General features: G+C 40.0%; 1 protein-coding gene across 3 annotated transcripts in view; it reads left to right on the top strand.

Moving 5' to 3' along the window:
• Positions 1 to 20,278, top strand: part of SRBD1 (S1 RNA binding domain 1) — a 197,987-nt gene extending 177,709 nt beyond the window's left edge. For all 3 annotated transcript variants that reach the window (XM_047852771.1, XM_047852772.1, XM_047852770.1), the window contains exons 20-21: positions 15,490 to 15,674; positions 19,388 to 20,278. In XM_047852771.1, the coding sequence (XP_047708727.1) occupies positions 15,490 to 15,674; positions 19,388 to 19,677 (475 nt within the window). In that variant the 3' untranslated portion in view covers positions 19,678 to 20,278. The remainder of the gene's footprint in view (positions 1 to 15,489; positions 15,675 to 19,387) is intronic.
• Positions 20,279 to 26,232: the final 5,954 nt, after the last annotated feature.

Raw genomic sequence — 26,232 nt, 5'->3', positions numbered from 1 at the left:
CACTTCTTGCAACAGCTGACATCTTCATGGGTACTAAGTCAGCATTTTGTTATATGCAACTCAGTGTCTTTTTAATAATGTATATTTTTGTTCATTTTCCTAATATAGTTCTAATATAGTTTATAAATTTTTCAGCTTGCCTTCTAACATAAGCACAATTTTTTATTTTATTTCTGCCTATCTCTCTTTTTAAAAAGCTGGGTAATATTCCATCACATGATTGAAGTATAATTTGGTAATAGCAGTGGTTCCTCATGATGGATGGATTCCTAGAAGTGGAATTACTCTGCCAAAGGGTTTGAGAGTTTATGTGGCTCTTGATATACGTTGCCAAGTAACATACCAATTTGTAATGCCACCAGCAGTGTTGAAGCTGGAGAAATCTTGAATTTCTCCTTTTAAGCAGGACTTTTCTGCCACTTCTCACATGGGCCACTGTCTGCATGTGGAGCATAAAAGCCCTACCAGCCCTACCCGTCTCTATGCTTCCTTTGGGAGTAACCTTGTCTCTCAGAAGGAGGATACTTGTAGACTATTTCATGGGAAGTTGTTTTCTACATGAAGTTCAACTCCGGACCTTTAAAATCTGGCAGCGGAACTAGTAATTTATCTGATTAAGCTTACCATCCCCATTATCCACCTTGGAACGATGATAGTCATTTCTGGCTTTCAAGCATACTTAGTATAGACGTCACTGAACATACGTAGCTCATACTTTCATATAGTGTTACACAAGGATCTTCCCAGGGAAGGAAAGCTCATAAAGCTTATGGATAGGTCATCATTGGTTTGACCTCTGTTCTGTAAAAGTAAGTTCAACTGCAGTAAAGTTCATTTTTAGTTACATCAGAAAACCAGTAGGAATGTAATAATTGGCTTTCATATCCCCCTACCATAATGTCACTCCCAGAAATACACCAAGATATGAAGCTGTTAAGTCTTTTTACTTCTGTATTTATGGTATTCTTTCTCACATAATATTTAGAAATCGTGATACTTTTTAACCTAACTTAGTCATTTAGTGGTTCTTTAAAAAGTCTATTTTTAAGCTATTTTTATTATTTATATTACTCTTTAAAAGTTTTATTTTACCAGTTTTATTTACATGTAGGGATTCTCTGTTAAATATTGATGTGATTTGTTGTGTGTTTTCTAGTTTGTTTACCTTTTTTATCTCCTTACAATGCTATTTTGTTTTGAAATATGGATGTTTAGCTTCTTTTTGCTTTTATGCAAATTGGTATTCTCTTAATATAACTGATCTCTAAGATCAATACAGTATTTCCTATACTTTTTTCATATTCTTTGTGGTTTTGGTTTTTTACTCTATGAATTGTATTGATGATTTTATTTATTGTTTGGAATGTACAGAGCATTGTGGTAGGGCCTGAAGAATATGAAAATGAATGGAGGCACTTCATGCTTCCAGGGAACCTACCAAAGTAGAATAAAACTTACTCACAACTAATCATAACAGAGGTCGGCAGTCAATGCCCTTTGTGAAGCACAAAGGTGTTCACCGGACTGAGAGGTCATTGCCCAAGGGGATTGTCTTGTAAGGGCAAGATGACTTGAGGCCATTTGGATTGAGAAACTGAGAGGATGAACTGCTCTATCTGAGATGAGGAAGACCATGGTTGGAGCCAGGTTTGGGGGAAAGACCAGGAACTGGGTTTAAAGCATGTCCGGTTTGAGGCATCAAGCAGGGAGTTGGATGCACGAATCTGGAGTTTGGAAGAGCGGACTGGGCTGAGGATATTAATTTAAGACCCATGTATTTATGCAGGTCCTTAAAGCCATGAGAAAGGAAGAAACAACCACAGGGGTGACCAAAGTTTGGTTAGTTCTTCAACTGCTCTTTTCCTCGTTTCCTCCATTAACAGTTTCCACTTCCTCCTCCAGTGTCTCTGGTGTTCATGTTATTTTTGCCATTCATATCCAGTTACTGTCTTTTATACCCTTCATCCAGTCTGTCAGACAACAGTATTGGCTGTCCTTTTATTATTTTTAAAAATTTTTTATTTTTTTTTTTTAAGCAGACTCCACGCCCAGTGTGGAGCCCAACGCGGGGCTTGAACTCGTGACCCTGAGTTCAAGACCTGAGCTGAGATCAAGACTTGGACGCTTAACCAACCAAGCCATCCAGGCTCCCCATTGGTTGTCCTTTTAAAATATACCCAAGGTCTGACCACTTTTCATCAACTCTGGTACTGTCATCTTTGTCTCAGTCACCATCATCTCCACCTGGATTACTGCATTTAGTCTAACAGGTTTCTCTGCTTCTACCACTGAGCATCTGGATAGTCTAAGCACGACAGACAACTAGATTCATTTAACATGTAAATCAGAGTGTGTCACTCTTCAGCATAAAACCCTGCTCTCAGTTTCACTCAGAATTAAGGCCAAGTCCCTATGCCTTCCAATGCCTTTTTGACCAGTTTCCTATTTTTCCCTCCCTTGCCTGTTCTACTCTAGCCATGCTGGTCTCCTTGCTATTCCTTGAACATGCCAAGCCTGCTCCCACATTAGGACCTTTACACTGGTCGACCCTCTTCCTGGAACACTTTTCCTCCAGATATCTGCACAGCTAACTACTTTACCTCCTTTGCCTCACCAAGACTTTGCTCACATGCCACCTTATCAACAAGACTGACCCTGACTACCCTACTTAAATCTGGAAGCCCTTACCCATAAGCCTGGTAATTCTGAGCCCCGTTACTCTGTTCTTTCTCTTTTTCCTACAGCATTTATCACCTTTATCATACTTTACAGCTTATGTATTATGCTGGTTGTATACGATCAGTCTCCCTGAGAGCAGGAATCTTTGAACGTATTCCAAGATTGCAGAACAGTACCCTGGAATACAGCAGGCACTCAGAAGGTATATGTTTAATGAATGAATAATTCTGTGAATACGAGCCTCGGTTAGTGGAAAGAAGTAGTGCCATTAACATTCATTATGCAACAAGAGAGGAGGACCAAGCCTTTGTATTTGTTGTTTTTGTGCGGGGCTGGTGAGGGCGGATGGGAGGTAAGAGATATAAAGAGAGGGAGAAAGGAGGATACAAATTTCAGCTTTAGATACATTGAGTTTGAGTTGCTAAAATATTCATGAGAACCTCTCTTGCAAGCAAAAGGAAAGGTAGAGCTAGAGTTTAGGAAAAGGGCCTGGACTAGACATGATGACACATAGGATTGGAATTATCAGTGGAGAGGCAAAAGATAAGGAGTCATGTGAGTGGAGGCACTCATCCAAGGAAGCATGTAGAATAAGAGGAGAAGGTGGCTAAGGTCAAACACTTGAAGAATATCTACATTTAGAGGGCCAGAGGAGGGAGAGAAATCAGAGAAGATAGAATATGAAAACAAACATCATGAAACTAGGTCAGTAAGTTGATGGTGCCACATATGGCAGAATGGGTAAGTGGTTTAAGGATGTAACAGTCAGGGGGTCATTAGATGAGAAATTAACTTTAGTAGAGTGTCAGGGAAAGAAGCCAGTGTGTAAGAGACTGGGGAAAAGCAAGCAGTAAGAATTAGAAGCAGGTAATTCTTCTGAGAAGTTTGGCAATGAAAAGAAGGAGCCATGTGATGGAAGTCCAGGAAGAGGTAAGATAAAAGGTGGTTGCTGCTTTTAGCTTTTAGGGAGCGTAGAGTGAAGAGACTGCAGCGATAATACATCTGTGGCCACAACAAGAAGAGTAAGTAGTAGAGACATGAAAGATACCAGAATCAGTCATAAAATTTTATAAAGCTAAAATGCCTTATTCATTTAGCTCACTGCCCATCCCTAACCCCTACCTTTAGAGGTGAGACAACTATACAAGGTGGAGAGGTCAAGAGTCCTTAGCAGCCTGTGAGGAGTGAGGGTGGGGAGAGGAACAGAATCACCAGATGGAGCAGTAGCTTAGGGAAGTATGGATTAGGATGAGTGAAGATATGAAGACATCTAAGGAAAGGGATTCAAAGGTATTTTTGAATCTTTCAGTGAAGTAGGATTTAATGGAGTAAATGTGAAAAAGGCCCTGAAACAAGTAAAAGAGATTTAGAACAGAATGGCTTCAAAGGATTACTGAAGGAAGATCGATCTGTAGCAATAGTAGGTTTCTTAATCCCCTGTTCCACTTAAATCTGTAATAGGGATTCTCTGTGCTTTTTTCATTGACATTTCCCAAAAGCCTTGCATTATTCCTTACTCTCTCTCTGTTACTTAAAAATATCTTCTAGTAGAGGTGGGTACATTTCTGGGATGAATATGCTATTCCTGCTCTACACCCTGTTCCTCTCCTAACATGAGAAGATACCAAATTCGGTCACTATCAAGTTGCTTCTTTTGAAATGCACATGCCCTCATTCTGAAAAACATAACGGAAGGGAATTCTTTTAATGCAATATTCAGGAAATATATCTGCAGCAGAGCAGCATAAAATCCTGCAGACTCTATGTGAAGAATTCATTTCCTACAGATCCCTTAATAAAATAAATAGGCCAAGTTTCCTTTAATGGAGGAGGTAATGTTTTCTCCAGAGGAAAGGCAGAGTCTAATTTCAGCCATGTGATGATAGAGAATAACAGTCAAATCCAGCATATTCCAGCTACTCATTTCTTTTTCCTTTCCTTAGGAAACACATATACACATCTTGGTACTTTTCTGTGCTAAACACATACCATTTTTAAGGATATGATATCCTTAATCTGAATGATCGTTATGGATGTATGTATGATTATATTTAAATATATGGTTCCACTTAAATCAGGTTCCAAACCAGCTTTTTAATTGTAACCCAGTTAAGAGATCAGGATTTGGAGCTAGTTAAAAGCTTAGGGTTTGAAGTGTCATAGATCTGGTTCATATCTTGGTTCTGTAAGCTGAGTTCTGTTAGTTTAGGCAGATTGCTTCACCTATCTGAGACTCTGTGTACCTTAAAAAGTGGGAATAATAATACACCAACCTCATAAGATTGCTCTGAAGTCAACAAGATGATGTTTCTAAAGTGCCTGATAATGAGGGAGATACTCAATGAATGTTTATTATTTGTATTGAACTATTAGCTATTCCCCAAACCTGACCTGAGCTATATTTTCTTGTCTCCAACGTTTTAAACATCTCTTTTCCACATTCTACTGGTTGAAATTCTTAAAGACCTAGCCCAAATGTCACCTCCTGTATGAAATCTTAGAAAGATACTCCTCTCTGGAAATGAGCTCTTTCTCCTGTATACAACTTCTGTACTTCACAAAGGCCACTTACTAATTATTGCCCTGTGTTACAGTTATTTGTAAGTTTTATCCTATTTTGGCTAAAAATGAAACGAATGAAATGTCTAGCTTTACTTCACTCCAGGTATTTTTTCTCTCATCTAAAGTGGCTGAGGTCAATGTAGTTGCGTAAGCCAAATTATTGATAGAACATCTAGAGCATCCTTTCTGCAATTGCCTATCCCACAAGTTGAGTGACATTTCAGAGTCCCTTATGGATTGAAGGCGTTTTCAGACCTCCCCAAGTTGAATCCCATGCCTTCACAGAGCATTGTGTCCAGAGCCTTCCTAGATTTTACAGACTAGAAAAGAAGACAGACTGTGAAAGAAGATTACTTACCATTTTCTGTCATCAACCAGAAATTGTCACGCTGTCCTCATGTGTGAGTGATTTCATTGTGTTGGTGATATGGGTCATGAGGAAAATTGCTGCCGTACCATGAGTAGAATGAAGTCCAGAAACAACCTATTTAGGGGTTGCCACAACCCCATGCCTCTTCTTTTTTGCCTTACCATTTTGGTTGGTCAAGAGAGCCAAAGACAAGTATCTGATTTCTCCTTTTTCTTGAATAAGGTATTAGGAGGTAGAGCTTTATGCTGCGCATTATGCTGATTTGTACATGTCACCATGAGACCTGGCACTGGCCCAAAGAATGTCCTGCATTGAGAATTTGATTCACTGCAGATAGTTAACCTTGAAAGTTGTGATCTTCTGAATTTAGCTTGAAAAAAATTCCAGGAAATTTAATGTCAAGACTGTCACGTGGCACTCATGTTGATAAAGTATTGGCTGGTATTTAATTGTCATTTCCATTTTGGCCATTAGGGAGACATTTTAAAAGAGTAGTTTCTGGAGGTGGTTAGTAGCCTGCATAGCAGGAACACACACGCAGCACCATTCTGATGGACTAGGCAAATGTGTATCAAGGAATGATTTGTGTCAGTGGCTGTACTGTGCCGTACTAGCACTATCATTTCCTTTATTACTGCCGAAGCACCTGTTTCTGGCCCTTACAATCAATGCTGAAAGTATGTTTTCAGAGAGTAGACGACTATCCATTTAAAATCCAGGTCAGGGACAAGAGTGATCATGTAACTTGACAAAATATTTACTTGGGGAGGGCGAGGATATCTTCTATACAAAAGCCCAGTGATGTGTATTCTTAATTTACTAAAAACCTGTGTCAGGTTTTTAAGACCAACAGTTGGTAAAAGGGTACAGACTTTCAGTTATGAATAGGTCCTGAAGATCTAATATACACACGGTGATTATACCTAACAGTACTGTATTATGTACTTGAAAGTTGGTAAGTGAGTAGATCTCAAATGTTCTCACCACAAAAAAAGAAATGGTAAGGGGCTCCTGGGTGGCTCAGTTGGTTGAGTTGTCCAGCTCTTGATTTCGGCTCAGGTCATGATCCCAGGGTTGTGGAATCGAGCCCTACACTGGGCTCTGTGTTAATCATGGAGCCTGCTTAAGATTCTCTCTCTCTCCCTCTCTGTCCCCTGCTTGCACACACTCTCTCTCTCTAAAAAAGAAGTAAATACCTAAGAAAAAAAACAAGAAAGAAATGGTGATTATGTGACCTGATGGAGTTGCCATGATGGTAATCATTTTGCAGTTATGTGTCAAGTCAACTGGTTGTATACCTTAAACTTGTATAGTGTTTTATGTCAATTATGTCTTAATAAAGCTAGGGGGTAAAAACAAAAGTAGAATTAAGCCAACAGATACACAGGATTCTGTGATGAGATAAATGGATACATGGATCCCAATGAGTGTTTCTGGCCCAAAAACAGTTGGGGACTAGGGTTTGGGGAGGCCCCGTAGAGGTCCTTCCTTGTCCCTGGCACGGAGCTATAGTAAGTCAACCCAGACAGTGACAAGTGGCCCATACTGAAGACCTTTAACGAGTGAGCACATCTTAGACTCGGTTTCTTTCCCATTCCTATTCAAGGATTTAGCATCTCAGAACTGCTCTTTTGGAATGATTTTCAGAGGCTTCATCACATTCTTCCCAAACTTAGCTCTCTGCCCAGCAAGAGCTAAGCTTTTGGCTAACGAGCAGCTGTAGTGCAGGGAGTTTAGATTGTTATTTAAAATGAAACAGAACAACAAACAGCAGCATTAGAGCAGTGAGGTTTACAGATGTGACACACTTAACTTTGTGAGCCACCCAGAAGGCGCAGGACTTGAGGTGATTTGTAACTTTCCTGAGCTCACACACTCACACACCTCCTCACATCTAAACTTCACCGCAGCTTGCTTCTGCGTTCACATGCCAGCTCACTTCTGCAATGATAAAAACATGTCTCTTTGTGGGGAAACTTGCCTGAAAAGAAACCCAACGACAAATAAATGCTGTGAAAAAAAAAAAGTGAAGATTAGGTAAACAGATGTAAGAAATTATTTGCACATTTGAAAGGTGCATTTTTCTGGACTTGCCTCACAAGAGTTGGCAGCTTTGGGACGTGAAAATTAAGACAGAATCGTTGCTGACTTGTGACAAGTGATGTGTTAGCATGTGTGTTACCCAGCCGGTTACCCTATGTTAGTTCCTGTGGAGCTGTGACTGCCTCTTCAGAAAGATACACAGCATCATAAGAGGGTGGCCAAGCCTAAACTATAAAGGTAAGTGGGCAGGTTATAAAAGTGATTTTAGGTTTTCGTTTCTTTTTTCTTCTTTTTGATAGTTAAAACCCCCAAACATCAGATCGTAATTCCCAGGAAGTAACATTTATCACATTTTTGAAAGGGCCTTCACAAAAGAGCCGGTCAAAGAGCATCTGCCCATTTGACAAGCAGATGACCAGGCTGTGGGCTCTTAGGAAGGGACCGTCATGTCTCATGCCCTGCTCGCTGTCCTGACACACCCTGCCTCCAAGTTTCAGGCAAGGCTGGTGGAGGGAACTGGGAACTTGAGGAATCTGAGACAGTACCTGACTGTCCCCTAGCTCTGTCTGGAAGCGGTACAGTACCAGACTACCTGGGTTCACACCATGCCTGTTTGATCTGGGAAAGTGATTTAATCTCCCCGTACCTCAGTGTCCTTGTCTGTTCAGTGAGGAAAAGCATAGTACCTGTCTCATGGGATTACATGAGTTAATATATCTAGAATTCTTAGCACCTGGGGCAGAGGAAGCTATTGTTGTTGCTGTAATTATTACTGCTGTTTTCTCTAAGTTTATGTATTTATTTATTTAGGTAATCCCTACAACCCAACGTGGGGCTCGAACCCATGACCCCAAGATCAAGAGGCACATGCTCTTACAGCTGAGCCAGCCAGTTGCCCCTTATTGCTGTTATTTTTGTTGTGATTGAGGAGGGGCTGTCAAGCTGAGCCTTTTATAAAAGAAAAGGGGGATGTGGTTTATAAACATTGGTCTCCCAGGAAGAAATTGTTCTGCCATGTGATCTGGCGATAATTTGGGTCATTTAACATTGCTAATTAACATTAACGCTGGGTCTTGGGACTAAAGAAAATGCTGTGGTTTCTGTGCTGCGTTGTTGGATCAGCCTGTTAGCACCCAGTGGAGGAGGAGTGGCAGGGACTTGCCAGCCAGCCACAACATTGCGTTTGCTTCAGTCTCTCTCATCTCCAAAGTATTGGCCCTCTCCTTCTCTCCTCTTCTTCAGGCTTAGATCACTCAGTCTGGAGCCTGACATTCAGTAGGGTATCGATCTAGTCTCCCACTGTCTCCCTCCTCCCTTTCCTGTCCCCAGTCTCACTATGGATTTTAACTTTAGCCTGTCTTCTAACTCTCTGTGGGACCAGAAGCAAATTACTTTCACCTCAATTGCACACTCTCTAAATGGAATAAAAATGACTCTGCCCATTCAGAGGACAGCTAAAGGTTTTATGGAAATGACAGATGTTTAGCATTTTCAAATTCCTTGAAAGGAGGATTCTTTGGCAGTACCAAATTCATAGTAAAAAGGCTGTTTTCTCAAGGAGGAAAGGCCTTACCCTAATACCTGAGCTTTATCCCCTAGTAGTGCCGGAGCTATTTAATTTCAGCTCTGCCATCACTAGCCTGTATGTTTTTGAGGACTACTTTATTTGCTCTCTTCTTTCAAATATTCACAGGCACTAATCCACATTATGGCTTTACAGCCAGTAAATTAAATTATATGAATTCTAAACACAGTGTTTTTGAGCTGTAGAGAGTGTACAGCCTTTGAAACCACTAACTTAATTTTGTCCAACTTTTACTGAGTAACTCAAAAAGAGCCAAACTTTTTCCTTTTGAATTTGGTTTGAAAAAAAAATAATAATAAATTGTTCCCAGGCAGTGGTCCTTGGGTGCCAAAGTTTAGCCGTGATCTAAATCTTCTGTCTGCATTGAATATTCCCCAAAGTAAAGGGTTAAGGAGTGTTAATGAAGAGGTGATATATGAGAGCTTTTTCCTTACCTACATCCTTGCAGTCTCCGATGTGTGACTTGGGGCACATCACTTAATCTATCAGAGTTTTGATTCTCTTGTCTGCAAATCTATATCCACAATAAATTTTTGAGAGAGTTCAATGAAATCATCTTCATTGAGCACTTTCAAAGTGTGTTTATCTGCAGGTAAAATCCTACTTCCTGCTTCTAGAAGACCAGGTGGAAGTGGAAGATTATTTATTCTGACATATTGTCTTTGCTTAAAATTAGACTTAGTAAGCTCATTCGAGGCAGAGGCTCTGTCACCATCTTTCATAGTCTTCTTCCACAGTAAATAAATACTTGGTGAAAAAAGCTGAATATGCTTCTCTAAATTATTTTTCAGATGCTTCAAAATGCTTTAGCATTTTGTCACATTCCTTTGAAGAGCTGTGTGTGTGTGTGTGTGTGTGTGTGTGTGTGTGTGTGTGTGTTTAAAGCAACCAGACTCCATGGAAAGAGGATGATCAAGCTGAGTAATATAGGATTGTTGGGGTTTTCTCTGGTTCTTTTTATTGGAGAGGAGGTGTTGTTGTTTTAAAAAATGTAAGAAAACTAATTTCTCTTTGTCACTTATAAGTTTATTTCTAAGGCAGCTCCTAAAACAGATTTTAGAAATTATGTGATTACATCATTTCAGTGCATGATGCCTTCCCATTTTTATCTACTCATACCCATTTGGTTGTATATGTATATATGTTTTTAAAATTACATTTTAATTATATTATCATCACACAGTATACCATAACCTAGCAAGTGGTTCTGAAATAGGAAAAGCCACATAAAAATCAATACTACTTATTCTTTGTGGCATTGGTTATTATTTCACTGATCGTAGATGTTTTGTTTGATGCAACTGTGTAAGCACACTGGCATTTTTTTATAAAGCTAATTCCCTCTACTAAATTGCTAAAATAAAATAAAACAGCTTTCTAAGGATATGTTCTCTACAGTTAATGCAGTGTGCATGCCATGTCCAGTTTCTATGCATGTATACCAGATCTTTGAAAAAGAAGGAAACATTTGAAGTTCTTCAGAAGTTAGAAGCAGGTAATAGTGTGATGCTTCTAAACCAAGTCTTTTGGAAGACAAACTGCTTCTTAGTCTATGACAGCTCGTTTTCAATTGCTCTTGTTTTTTGTTTTTATTTCTGCCACTCATAGATGCAGGGGGGTGTTCAGATGCAGGGTTTATTCAGATGCAAGAGGTGCTCCAAAGACACACCAACTGATACCAAGCCAGTGCCGCCGAAGATGCCCCTGGCTGCCGCCTGGATAGCCCCATACCATTTAAACTCTACTCTTAGATAAAAGTCCGTAAGGGCTTTCAGAGCAATTCCTGTATCCTTTCTTGAAAGGGTTACATTTTTTAAAAGTTTATCTGCAGGCCTCAGAAGGCAGTTGGCTGTAAGTTCTTGTGAAAAAATTGCTTGCGGTAAGTTTCTCTGGTTGATCACATGCTAAGAAAAGCCACTGAAGGGTTATCTTCAGTTACCTACCAGCTTCTTCAATATAGTAGATTCTGTGGGCCTCTCCCTAAACGCACTGTACTTGAATTTACCATTACTCATGGATATTGCACCAGCAAAGAGTTTTAAGGATTTTGGCCCAGTTCAGTGTCTCAGTTTAACACAGAGGTTAGACAATTGATGATTAAGGCGCAACTCACATTGCTGCCCCTTTGACATGGCTGCTGGCACAGCATATGCGGTAAAGCTGGCACCCTCCCTCCAAGCTGAATTAAACGTGTACTGCTGTGTGCCCACCTGTGTAGATGCAGCTCCTGTAGGTAGTGTGAAAGGAGTCCCGGGTCTTTCTTTTCTGCCACAGTGGAACTTATAGTTGGTCTTTAATATTAAGAGCAGTACATTTGAAAATACACATAGAACCTGTGGTATTGGCATAAAAAGTTATTTCTGAACTTTCATTTGTGTCCCACCACTTACTCTACAATCATAGTTAGAATGTCGGGCTTTCTCCTAGAGTACAAGCTCTCCTTTTAAATCACTGAACATCTCCCTGAATTACAAATCACGACCTGCTTTGTCTGTACCTACTCACTTACAAAATGACCATGCTCTTGCATTTTATGTTTTGTTTACTGATAAAATTGCAACTGAGTGAAACGAATGGATAAAAATAAACCAGTACTAAAGTCTCTTGGAAATGTTGAGAGTGGACAGACGACTTCAGGCCCTCAGCCCTTGCAGCCTGGCTCTTTGCAAAATTGCGAAGCCTGTGTGTTGGGCCCACACACAGGCTAGGAGCCTGTTGCTAAGAGCAAGTTGTTTTTAAAGCAACCGACTTGCATCACCATGGTTCTCCTGTGCTCCGTGGAATGCCGTGGTGCTTTAATGCCACAACGCCAGTCCCTGGCTCCCAAACTGAACGGATATATCTGAAGTCTTACGAGTCTCAAGAATTTCTTATTCTTTGGGGGAAAATCTTGCAAAGATTAACTCTGTGAGAGGAAAACCCTTGAGTATGTAACAAGTTTCTGTTGCAAATATCAGCGATTTTAGGTTATATAAGCATTCTGCTTGAAAAACAAGCATCATCTCTGCTGCAAGGTCTGTGTTTTAACTTTGTGCAGATGTGCGCTAAAAGAACATGATGTGCTTATTTGTTGCATTTATGCTACTTTCTTACTTAAGTAAGATGGATGAAATTTCATATTAAATAAAAACAGCAGCTCTGACGGCAGTCCTTAGCAAACTGAAAAGCCTTCCAGAGACAGTGGAGAAAATGACACTGTGACTTTAATAACTCATTCACGTTTGAGAGAATTGTCTACATAAATGCATGTATGTAATAATTTCTGTGTGGGATTTATCAGTATTAGCTGTCTCATGTGTAAAACTAATCTGCCATTAAATCATGTTGGTGAAATGTTACCAGAAGTATTGTGTTTTATATATATCCCTTATTTTGACATGACTGCAGTTATAAACAGATACACGCTGATGTGTATGGCATGAAACTCCAGTCAGTGAAAATGGCTGTGTGGCCTTGGGCAAATTATTTAACTTCCCTGAACCTTAGTTTTCCTTTTCTGTGTGATAGGACACCTAGCCTTTAGGATTATTGTCAGGATTAAATGAGCACATCGATCGAGCACTTGCGTAATTCCTGGCACTTACTTGTTAGTACACGTTCACCTCCTTTCTGTGTTCCAAGCTTCATAAAAGGCAGTGTGTTTTTATATGGTATTTTTGAGTCAGAAAGTACTTTGTATTGAGTATTACTTAGCCTATCCAGTTCTAAAATGAAACTTTGTATTACATGTTACTTACCACATTCAACTCCAGGGTGAAAATTCAGAATATGTAGAATAAAATTTTCTTAGGCTATTTAAAGAACACATATTTATTGAATGATTACCAACTGTAAAACATTGTTTCCTATCATTTACAGTTGAATGTATTTGAAATCCAGGAGGGGAGCAATCAGTCCGAATGCTATATTCCCAGTTCATTTTACAGTCCCCCTTTTGTTTGCTATTTTTCCTTTTTCATCAACCCTGTTGTAACTTTAAGAAAGTTGTCAAAATAAAGTAGCATTTGACTTTGTTCCATAGTCATTTAAAAATAGGATTGATCAATACAAAACATTAGCCAGGAGCACAATTTGGTACTTTTTTATTGATTTCAGTTACCAATGCCCTCGGGCTTCTGGTGTGATAATGAAAATGATATATGAAATATGCACCCAGGTTAAACAGACCAATTTTCTTCTTACATCTGCAACCACTATAAACAGAATTCTTTATATGGAAGTGGCTTTGGAAGCAGTTTAGTCTCACGCGCATGGGCACGCGCATGTACACACACACATGCACACACACACAACCTTAAGACTCCAAGCAGCCTCCTAAGCCAGTGTTTTTGTTATTGAGGCCAAGACTTGTACAGTGCTTTGGAAATTTTCTGCCATTTAGTTACTTTTATTAATTATAAAATGCCATTCAAAGTTATAGATTTACAGCCCATGAATATGCTTTGGCATCTTAATGGTGATTATAAGCCAGAATCTTGAGGATTTGAAAGATGTTCTACTAAATAACTAGTTACAGACCCATCAAGCCAAGAGGATAAATACCGGGGAAGCCTGCTCAGCAGGGCATATTCATCATTTAGAAAGTTGTGCACAAAAGTTGGCTGTGGGCAGAAGTTGTTGTAGGTCAGCTGTCCCGTCAGTCAGCTTCAGCAGCTGTTCCCTGTCACCAGGGCCCTTACATGCTACTGCCTGTCCAACAGCACCAGCAGATACTGGCTACCTCTCTGGTGGGCTGGAGAAGCCATGGACACACACACTTATAGTGTAGTTCTTACTGGCCACCAGCTTAGACAGCGACCAAGCACCAATTCCTTGGTCTTTCATTAGACCATTCACCAAGATCTACTCTCTAGAGAATTAGTTGGATTTTGGGGAATCTATCTGTTTTTCAACAAAAATATAGCCATGGGAATATAGAAAGATGGCACATTTGGGCCCAAAGAGATGCCCTCAGTGAGAGATGAGAGAGCTTTCTCCACCAGGTGCCAGATGATCAGTACCACATGATCACTGAAGAGGCTTTTCTGGTTGAACACAACAATGCAGAACGAGACTGGAAATGACAAGCATTCCTTTTGCGATAATGCAGCACCCTGCCAAATGGGATACATCCCAATTCTGATTATAGACAAGCCTCCAACAGTTTTATTTTTCCCTTCTTGTGTTCCAGAGACATCCTTAGAGGAAAGGATTTGAGGGCATTAGTATCACTATCTGTCTGATTACTGTGTTGACATTTTTAAAGTGCCATTAATCATAGGAAATGGAACTTAATGATGTTGAAAAATACCCAGCCAAGAACTGTCAAGAAAGTTAGCTATGGCCCAATATTCAGATGAAACTGAAGGGGGTAATTCCTTAACCCTTTGCTTTTTTCTTAATTATTACTGAACTCGGAAGCTAAGTAATTGAGAGACAGCAAATAAGGGAATGCTAAACATAGCAAAGGGAAATTGAGAAAGGCAGGTATTTTTATTTTGTAAATATTGCAACTACAATTTATACAGCATATGAAGATAATATTCATTTTAAGATGATGTAATTGAGATTTTACTTGCCTCTACCCCTTCCATTTTGTAAGAAAGTTATTTTTTCTTTTTGATATCTCCTCCCATATTTTTTCTGTGGACTCAATACTTAATATACTTGATATAATCTATTCCGTGTGAAGCTTGACTGGCGATGAGATTTGAGAATTTGTAGGCTGACAGTATACCTGCACAGGTAACACTGCCATCCTGGGGCCACAAAAGTAAAAAGCAGTGATATGGCATATGAAAAGAATAATTCATTTGTCAAAAGCTGGCAGTTCTTTCTGGATATTTTGCTGGATTTTGATAGCATCAGTTCTTGTTTGCCTGTTAGCAAATTTAAATTCAAATAAGTGTTCCTAACTCAAATTTAGGAAACATGAGGTAAACTGAGGTATCCTTACTTAGAAAATATATATGACACTAAACTCTAATGAACATTATGCTGTAAAGTGTTTCTGATCCTGATTTTGAGCAGGTGCTTCATTGGGAAACAGCACAAGAACTTAAATTTATCGCCTCCTCTTTTTTTTTTCCCAAGATCATTCATCATAGCACGGGACACATAACAGATATTCAATCAAGACTGATTGATTGGTTGATTAATGGTACATGAATCTGAGATGAATGAATTTTAGGGTGACCTCTTTGAAAAATAAGTAATATTTGGAAAATAAGTAATATTATTAATAAGTGTTGGGCTTTTTTTGTCCCTGCAGGTTTTTGTCATTCATCAGAGGGACGCTGTATGAGATTGGAAAGCCTGAAATGGAGCAAAAAATAAATTCGTTCCTTGAAAAGGAGGGCATAGAGAAAATTGCAGAAAGTTTGCAAACAACAGTTCACACCTTACAGGTCATCATAGATGGTCTCAGCCAGCCTGAGAGCTTTGACTTTCGAACAGGTAAGTAATTAAACATGAGTAACAGCACCTTTTACTTGTATAGCTCACGTTATCTCCCGTGGCCCTCACAACGAACCTCTGCCATAAGCAAAAACGGGTATTATTCTCCATTCTGTATGTGTGGAAACTAAAGCACAATGACCTTTCTTCAAAGTCATTGCAGGTAGTTAGTATCCAGAGCCAAAGCTAGAAGCCCTGTCTTCCCACTCCTTATCCCATGCTTATTTTCCATCACACTAGACTTACTGGCTGCTGTGTGCATGGAGGCACACGTTTTTCATAATCCTTTTGTGAGCTGTTATCTCGTAGGAGCCAGAAGTCCAAGGTGAAGCATTCAGTTCATAAACTAAAAAGTGAATCTTCTTCCTAAATTACAGCCTTCCAGGTTACTGGATTCTGTGTCAGCGAACACACTGAACAAATAAGATACTATCTCTCTGTTGATTTTCCTTCTAATTAAAAGTGCTCTCAGTTTTCAGCATAGGTAGATGGTGAGGGAACAGCCATAGTTGTTGAGAGCAATGACCCGATGAAAAAGAATTAAGGGATCAAGTGACCTACTTCCTAAAGAAGTTTGAATAGGAAGCACAGATTTAAATGAATCTGTACTTGTATCATAACCAGTTTTATGACACCATGTTTAGGGCTTGACTCTTTTCAGTCTGAGTTAGGCTCTGTTGAGGGGGTTAGACATGCTTCTTTGAAAAGGTTTAAAGGAGTTTAAAAACACACCCAATAAGGGGTGCCTGGCTGGCTCAGTCGGAAAAGCAAGTGACTCCTGATCTCAGGGTTGGAGTTCAAGCCCCACGTTGGGTACAGAGCTTACTAAAAAATAAATAAACTTCAAATTTTTTTTTCAACGTTTTTTTATTTATTTTTGGGACAGAGAGAGACAGAGCATGAACGGGGGAGGGGGCAGAGAGAGAGGGAGACACAGAATCGGAAACAGGCTCCAGGCTCTGAGCCATCAGCCCAGCGCCCGACGCGGGGCTCGAACTCACGGACCGCGAGATCGTGACCTGGCTGAAGTCGGACGCTTAACCGACTGCGCCACCCAGGCGCCCCTAAATAAACTTTAAAAAGAAGAAAAACTCACCCAGTGAGTTATACTATTCCCTCAACTTTTCTGTAAGTCAGAAATTACTTTTTTTTTTTTAAGTTAGAGAAAAAATACACAGTAAGATGTATTACAAAAATGTAGGAGACCCCAGGGTGGTCCGTCCAAAGTGGATATTTCAGTAGACAGATCCACCTTCATTTGGAGTCCTGATGTCCTTGTATGTGAATTCTCTGTTGTTTAGCAGGATACCAGGGAGAGCAGCAGTTCTCAAACCTGGTGGGATACGAGGCTGGTATGCCTAGGACCACCACATATAGAAGACTGGGAACTATTCTCTGTCTAGCTGCAGGCCTCCTGTACTGGGTTTTCTTGTCCATCTTCATTTTTCTGTCTTGGTGTTGATTGCTCCATTATCCTAGTTACATTGTAGACTAAGAGCAAAGATCAACATTCAGATTATATGGTTCAATTAAACAACCAACTGCTAAGTAGAGGTCCTCACCTTGTCATGCCCTTAGTGAGCAGAAAACCTGGGCTCTGGACCAAGCTTACCAGTTACTGCCGTGTTTTATCAGTGTGACAAGTGAAATTTCAAATAAGTCTCTTTTAAACTCACTTTGGAATTGACCTTTGCCCTAGTGTAAGTCACAATTCTCAAAATGTCTGAAAACTTTTATTTTAATACTAAAAATATCCCCAAGAGGGAAGGCAAACAGTCATCCTTGAGAAGAGGCAGTTAGTATGTTGGATATTTCCTCATTACAGTACTTATAAATGTTACATTTTTTCTTTTCTCCGTCTTCTCAAAAATATTCCCTTCCTTGATGCCACATTCTTTCCCTGTACCCATCCCGTCTTCTATTTTCTCAGTGGCGTGATCAGTTCTATTTGTATTAACACTCTGGTTGCTAGTTAGTTCCTATAATTAGGTTTGTCAGAAGCAGCCCGGTGACAGGAGACTGACTATGTAGGCTTGGCCATCAAAGTGTTAATGTTTGCCTGGTACATGGAGGATTTTCTGATTTCTCAGTGGCCCAGGCTGTCTTCAGGAACATGTTAAGTAGTTCCTGACTCTGATTTTCCATGCAAAATTAAACTAAGCAGCTGATCAGGAACCCTTGGGGAATCTGTGGCAGCTGAACCTCTGTAAGAAAAAAGAATTTCCAAGCATAAAAACAATGCCTGTGAGACCTCAAGACCATCCCACCTCTGATCCTGATCAATGACTCAGTTTCACTTTGCTTTGACACAGTCGCTGCCCAGTGTAATATTACAACAGGTTTCTTGCTTCTGGAATCCACTACTTCGGTGTCAGGGGAAAATCTAAAGAATAAATTTGTTTTTGCATATTCCTTTTTTTATGAGGAAAATGAGATTTGAGGTTTAAAGAGGGCTTTTTTATTTTACAGGCAAAAGGTAAATTAAAAAAAGAAAAACAAACTTGATTTCAGGATGGTTGGACTGGGGGAGGGGAACCAAGAGGTGGCCAGTTGTTAGTACAACTGTAAAGGATAGCTTTAACAAGTAATCAGGATCAAGCCAACAGCTGTGGAGGAAAAGGAAGTGGGATGGGTGGAGGGAAAATGAGGCCTTGGTAAAAGGAGATCCAAGCATAGAATGTTCTTTGTTATTAGAATCAACATTCAGTAATCCTAGGAAAGGGGGCCAAGAAGAGCATGGGAAAATGGAATCCACAGATAACCCCAGAGTCCCACTTAGACTTTTATTTCTACCCTTCTCCCTCACGAAACCTCTGTTGTTGTTCTTGTTTTGTTTTTACTAGAGCCATGATTCCTTGGCACGCTTAATACCCACTTTTTGGGAGAATGGTGTTAACGAACACTGTACGCATACACCGGGGCGAACAAGAAAAGAGGGCTGTAAGGAACTTGAGAGCAGAGATCTGTGTGTCTTCATCTTTGTAGCTCTAGCACCCAGCAGAGTGTGTGGACAGGAGCTGATAAATGTTTGATGAATTGAATTGAAGGAGGAGAAAGAAGATTAGGTACTGGCCGATCTGGGTTTCTGAGCCATAGATAGTCAAGAATCTATTAAGTTTTTGATTGGGTAAATATATTCAAAATGGATGGAAATTGATTCCTGAATCCCAAATTCATGGAGGGAAATGAGAGAGGAGAGCATTTTAATTTCATCTACACTTGACCAAATGTTGACATACTTTCTACCACCTGTAAACAGTTTGAGAATTCAGGAACTGGGGGGAAAACTCCCCATCTTCTGTCGGGGAAGATCTTACTTTTCTCAGTGTTTGTCATTTGGCCTTGTGTATTCATTGAACAAAGATGTTTTCCCATCACCTCCTCATAAAAAGGAACACAAGACCCTCTATTCTTCTCGGTCCTTGTGTGTACTACTAATGTTTGTATGTTAGCAAGATAGAGTTTGGAGAGAAAAAAGTGTTCAGGTAAATTCTCCTGACCGTTCCTACTATGCGAATGCTGCTTCTCCAGCTGAGGTACATTTTCCCTGAAGGCAGGCCTGGGTTTCAGCTTCTTTCATGGCCCCTCTCAATGCTTACTCCTGGTCCAGCATGTAACTAACACGTGGTAAATACTTATTTACTAATGCATATTGTGTCTAGGAGGTACAGGACCTACTATTTACGCTGTCTTTTTTTCCCGTTTCCTTGTAGATTTTGATAAACCTGATTTCAAGAGAAGCATAGTCTGCTTGGAAGACCTGCAGGTTGGGACAGTTCTCACAGGCAAAGTCGAGAATGCCACTCTGTTTGGAATTTTTGTAGATATAGGAGTGGGGAGATCAGGGCTGATTCCCATACGAAATGTGACAGAAGCAAAACTTTCTAAAACAAAGAAGAGAAGGAGTCTTGGACTGGGCCCTGGAGAAAGAGTGGAAGTCCAAGTACTCAACATTGACATCCCCCGATCTAGGATTACTCTGGACCTCATTCGGGTGTTGTGAGTGTCGTACTAAAAGTCAAATACTGATTTTATTTCCTCATTTCTACAGGTGGGCAAGAATAAGTCAGATGTTTGTGAATTCTAGGTAGCAGGTGAGAAAGAATTCACTCAATATCAGAAGTATTTTTCAAACGCTTTCCTTATTTTTCTTTCTGAATAAATAGAAAAGTAACAGCTCAATTTCTTTTCCCCTTAAAGAAAACAACTAATAGACATCCTTATGGTCTTTACTTAGTAATGATTTTTTTGACCCAAATCTTATTTTTTGTATTTCATCTTAGACTCCTTTTGCATTTTGTATAACAAATTGTTTCATTTCTACTTGCCAGCTTGCCTTGCTGGACTTGTATGGAATTGCTTTCTTCATCTGAATTGTACGATGTTTCTTGACATAGAAGGATGGGCAGTGTTTCGCCCTCCCTTTTTTACAGATTTTTTTAAATCAGGTCTTTTGGACTTGATTCATGATTTTCTCTTGCCAAGTAAATAAAAAATAGGCCAATTAGATCCTGATGTGTTCATAACCATCAAGTGAATGGCTCAAAACATTTCTGAGAAGGATATATGTATCGACCCCTACAATAAAGTTCTGTGGCTGGTGACCTTGTTTTTGTTATGTTAACTCAGTGAATGACCTAGGAGTACATCTTGATTAAAGATGTGGCACATATGGGAAGCCTCTGGAAATTGGAAGGATGGCATTCGGTTTGACTTTGCTTAGCACAGAAGGGTATATATTCTTTCTTAAGCATTCAGATTAAACTTCAAAGGGGGGAAGAGATGGCCTTCCTAAAGACTGACTATAGATCAGGTATGAAGGGGCAAGAAAAACAAGTAGATAAAGCAAGTGACTCTTAACTCTGTTTTTGTTCAGTGGAGATGGTGAGTATTAGCATGCCCATTCAGGATCAAAATTGTTTAAATAGAGCCCATACTAGACTGGTGTTTTGTCCATTCTGGCTGCTCTGGCTGATTTGCTTAATGGAGTCATTTGCATGACTGAATGAATACCTGGTTTTCTCCATGTGTAATGAGTGGAAGATGGTTCCTAAAGAGGGTAACCAGTCCTGCACTTATTGCCTGGAACAGTCCTAGTAAATACTCATTTGTCCTCGTATGATTTTTAATAGTGCTTCTTTTTTATTCCCAAACTGTCCCATTGTGCATAATAAGTCATATGATCACCTTAGTAATATAGTCCCTTACAAAGTGGTAAATTGGACTGTATTTATTGATAGTTCTGCCTGGTAGTTTGCCAGTCTCAAAATATGCAGTCTTCCAACTGTTGTACGTAGATTTTTTTTTAAGGCAGTAGGTCCCTTAAAAGTTGTATAACTGAAGGCCTGTTTTCCTGACAGTTTCATTTCTGAAATGCTTTTCTCTCTTTGTTACTGGTCTTTAAGAGACAATGGATCTTAATGTTGTACTTTTTTTTTATTTATTTTTTTAATTTTTTTTTTTAACGTTTATTTTATTTTTTTGAGACAGAGAGAGACAGAGCATGAACGGGGGAGGGGCAGAGAGAGGGAGACACAGAATCCGAAACAGGCTCCAGGCTCTGAGCTGTCAGCACAGAGCCCGACGCGGGGCTCGAACTCACGGACCATGAGATCATGACCTGAGCCGAAGTCGGCCGCTCAACCGACTGAGCCACCCAGGCGCCCCTTAATGTTGTACTTTAAGTTGACCTTCCTACTCCTTCCAGTGTTCTTCCTGGTTCATAATTTGTAGATCAGGGATGAGTGATATGCACCCAAAGGGTCTTATTCTGAAGCCTGCAATGTAATTTTAAAAAAATGCTTTTTTTTTTTTAAATTGAAGCATAATTGGCATATAACATCATATTAGTTTCAGGTGTACAACATGATTTGATATTTGCGTATATTTCAAAATGATTACCATAATAAATCTGGTTAACATCTATCACCATATATGGTCAAACAGATGTTTTTGGGGAAGAGGTCCTCTCGGCCACTTTAAATGCAGGAACCAGAGCATTTGAAGCATCTCTGTTGACCTGGTAGCTAAGCCTTTGTAGACACAAGAAGAGCTTGATATTGAACTGGGTTGCGTGGCTGGTCCTTTCTAGCCCAAACATGGTGGAAGCTCTATAAGGCCTACACTGGGAAAAGTGGGGCATGTCTCATTCATCATGTACCCCTAGAAAGTAGCATGGTGCTTGGTGGTCAGTATGTTCAACTAATCCTAGTCCCTATCCCACTGATAATCCACAATGTGACTTTGAGCTGGTATCTTTACTTCTCTGGGCCTCCTTTTCCCAAGTTTAAAATGGGCATGATTGTAATAAAGCATTAATTCTCCCAAAATTTATTGGTGGCCTCCTGACACTGACCATACAGTTATGATGGGAAAATAGACCTTATCCCTGCCCTTATGGAGCTTAGAGTCTATTGAGGAAAAAAGAATCTTTAATTGAGAAATCACATGCAAATATAAAGTTACATTGAGGATAAGCAATATGATAGCTAGCATGTAGTAGAGTGGTTTACTTAGTCAGAAATGTCAAAAAATGTTTAAGAGGGGTTTCACTGAAATGTGAAAGATGTCCAGAAGTTAACTAGATAGATATTTTGCTGACCTTAACAAGAGTTGTTTCTGATAAATGGTAGGGGTGAGAGCCTGATGGGATTGGTAAATAGTGGGAGGAGTTAGATTGGGGATTTTGAATATAGACAATTTGTTCAGGAGGTTTGGCTGTCAAGCGAGAAGAGAAATCATATCATGGTTGGCAGGGGAAAATGGGAGTCCAGAGAGAGTTTTTGTATTTTTTTAAGAAGAAATAATAATATGTACAAATGGAAATGAGCTAGTAAAACAGGAAAATTTGAGACGGGAGACCGAGAGGAATCGCTGGAATGATACCCTTGAGTAGATGAGACTGGGTGGGATCTAGTACACAGTGACTGGTCTGAAATAGGAATACAAACAGTGTGTCCATCTTAACAAGAGAGAAGATTGCATGGGCCCAGACATAGGGAGGAGGGCGTGATGATGGAAGCTCATAGAAGGTCTCCTTGGGTCACTTCTATTTCTCTCATTGAAATAAAAAGGAAGGTCATCATAGGAGCCTGAAGATCAGGGGTAAAGAGAGTTGGAGGTGTGAGAAGAAAGGAAAAGGAAAGAAAAGGATGAAAAGAGTGAAAAGCCTAGGGCAATAGAGTGTGACTTCCAGTCAATGTTAAATGTTCCACTGCAGGTTAAGGGTCAGGCAAGTGGAAGATCAGTGCACTTGCTTATATAATTTTCTTCCACCCATCAGCTGGATGGGCACAGGTGGTGAGGTGGATCTAATCATGTTTGGGAGTTCATCAAGTGAGTAAAATGGAGAGAAGAGCAAGGAAGTTGAGGGAATGTGGACAAATTGTTGACCATGGAATTTAAACTCCTTAAGAAAGAGTGTAATGGGAAAATGAGGGGCAGTGAAAAAGCACAGGATTAATGATTGTAGGTCCTGATGGAGTTGGAGGAATGTTAGAGTGGAGGTAACAGAGGACATAATGGGTGAAAGAGTGGCCATCAACAGTGGGAAGCTTAACTTTGAAGTTACAGCTTTCAGGGTTGCAGTGCTTGGTAATTATAAAAAGGGGAGGGGATGATCACAGGAATAAGTAGCAGCGGTAGAAGACCAAGGATAAGATCATTAGAAAAGAGAAAGCCAGGGGGCTCCTGAGTGACTAGTGGATTAAGCAGCCAACTCTTGATTTCAGCTCAGGTCATGGTTGGTGAGTTCAAGCCCCTCATTGGGCTCTGTGCTGGCAGTATGGAGCCTGCTTGAGATTCTCTCTCACTTGCTCTCACTCTATCTCAACACCTCCCCTGCTCATTCTCACGTGCTCTCTCTCTCTCTCTCTCTCAAAATAAATAAACATTAAAAAGAGGAAGTCAGGGAATTGAACCTTCAGGAAGAATTATCTATGTGGATAATGATTTTAGGAGGCTGTCACAGTAATGCAGGCATAAAAGAATGGTGGCTTGGACAAGAATGTTAGTGGTAGAAATGGTGAGAAGTGGTGGGATTCTGGATATATTTGGAAGATGAACACAGAGCCAAACAGGATTTCCTGGTGTATTGGATATAAGATGTAAGACAGACTGGAGTCTAGGATAGTTTTTGGCCTAAGCAACCAGAAGGATGAAATTGTTATCTACTGACATGGAGAAGACTGTTGGATGGTTTTGGTGAAGGACTTTATTTTGGACCAGTTGAGTTTGAGATCCTTATTAGACATCTAAGTGGAGATGCCAAATAAGCAGTTGGCTCTTTCAGGGTCTTTCTGAAGTTCAGGGAAGAGAGCCGGGCTGGAAGTGTCAGTTGGTAATCGGCAGCATAAAACTGTACTAACAGCCCCAAACTGAATAAGGTTACCAGTGGGTATAAATTCTTTGAACATCTCCCTAAGGGCAGGAATTTGTCTTGTCATGGCAGGGCCTGCCTAGATGCCTATTCAGAATTCTCCCCCTCTTCCTTAACTAAAAGAATTCTGATTTGAGGGGAGCGATAATGTGACTAATGGACACGGATGTGTCTATGTGGTGTATTTCTGGCCAGTGAGTGTAGGCAAAAGTCATGGGGTGGGATTCTAGAAAGGCTAGAAACAGTGGGTGTCAGGACCAGCTATCATACTTTTCTTATCCGGTACCCTTGCCCTCCTTCCTGCTTGGAGTGCAGACAGAATGCCGGAAGTGCTGGAGGTCAGACAGTGACAAACACTCAATAGTGACTGCTGGACAGAAAGGTAGAAAGTTCCTGAATCCATCTTGGCATTGTAGAGTCACACAACAGCCCTGAACTGCCTACTCTGGACTTCACGTTAGGTGAGAAAAATAAAAGTTTTATTCATTTAAGCTATTGAGGGGGCAGGGGAAGGTTTAGAGCAAAGTATATTCCATAATATACATCTGTGTTGTGCCATACTTAAATACCCTGTATTTAATACCAGCATGTGACAGGTACTCAATAAATGTTGATTGGATGAGTACATACCTAATAAAAGAGTTTAATAAAAATAGTTGAATATAAAATGTTCCCTAAAATCCAGTTTTCCTTACTCATGTTAGACAATATGATGGAATAAACAGTTCCCATTTATTACAACAACACACTGTAAAATATCTAGAAATAATCTTACAGTGTACAAGGTCAGTATGAACAAAATGTGTAAAACTTTACTAATGAATATAAAATAAAAGCAGTGGGGCGCCTGGGTGGCGCAGTCGGTTAAGCGTCCGACTTCAGCCAGGTCACGATCTCGCGGTCCGTGAGTTCGAGCCCCGCGTCGGGCTCTGGGCTGATGGCTCAGAGCCTGGAGCCTGTTTCGGATTCTGTGTCTCCCTCTCTCTCTGCCCCTCCCCCGTTCATGCTCTGTCTCTCTCTGTCCCCAAAATAAATAAACGTTGAAAAAAATTTTTTCAAAAAAAAAAAAGCAGAAAGCATGAAGGCATACCGTGTTCCTGGATTGGAAGACATGGTATTGTAGAAAGATGAGCCCTCCAAAAATTATTATATATGTCTACTTTTAGCAGAAATCTGATTATTCTAATCAGCTTTGCTTTTGTTTGTATGTGTATTTAAACTTAAGCTAAAAATTAAACTTATTTCAGGGCGCCTAGGTGGCTGAGTTGGTTGAGCATCCGACTTTTGATTTCACCTCAGGTCATGATCTCACAGTTTGTGAGTTTGAGCCCCACAGTGGGCTCTGTGCTGATGGCACAGAGCCTGCCTGGGACTCTCTTTCTCCCTCTCTGTCTGCCCCTCTCTTTCTCTCAAAAATTTAAAAAAAAAAATTTTTTTTACAGTTTAATTAAAAAATATTAAACTTATTTGGAAGAATATGTAAAAAAAAATCAAAACAATACCTTAAAAGAATAATATGAGGGAATAATATGAGGGAATTTGTCCTTCCAGATATAAAATATAGTCAAGAGCTGCCATAATTTAAACAGTATGGTAATAGCACAGGAAGAGGTAAACAAAACGGTAGAATAACCAATTCAAAATCAGTGGGGATTTGGGGGGCCTGGATGGGTCAATCCATTAGGCGGCTAACTCTTGATCTCAGCTTAGGTCTTGATCTCAGAACCATAAGTTCAAAGCCCACATTGGGCTCCTCCCTGGGTGTGAAGCCTACTTTAAAAAAGCAAAAACAAAATCATTGGGGATTTAGTGTGTGTTAAAAGTGGCATTTCATATTGAGGCAGAATCATATTGACATGCTGTACACAAAAATAAATTCCAGATGGGTTAAACACAGATAAAATTGTAAAAGAACTATAAGCAAGCATAGAAGAGCTTTAAGAAGTGATTGAACAGCCTTGGTTGTAGAATGCAAGAAAAAATAGAACATGGGCCTATAGACCTAAAAGTTCCATTCAGAAGACATTTATTGGATACCTCCATGAGATCCCGTGCCAGGTACTGGAGACAAAAGATGAATATGATATCTTTTGAGGATGTCTGCAGCCATGGGGAGTTGGAATTTAAACTGCGGCACAGAATATTTTAAGTTAAATATCATGGGCGGTTTGGAGTTAAGCC

The sequence above is a fragment of the Prionailurus viverrinus genome, chromosome A3 (assembly GCF_022837055.1).
Source record: "Prionailurus viverrinus isolate Anna chromosome A3, UM_Priviv_1.0, whole genome shotgun sequence".
Lineage (NCBI taxonomy): Eukaryota > Metazoa > Chordata > Mammalia > Carnivora > Felidae > Prionailurus > Prionailurus viverrinus.
The sequence above is the reverse complement of the archived record's forward strand: the minus strand, read 5'-3'. Positions and strand labels throughout refer to the sequence as shown.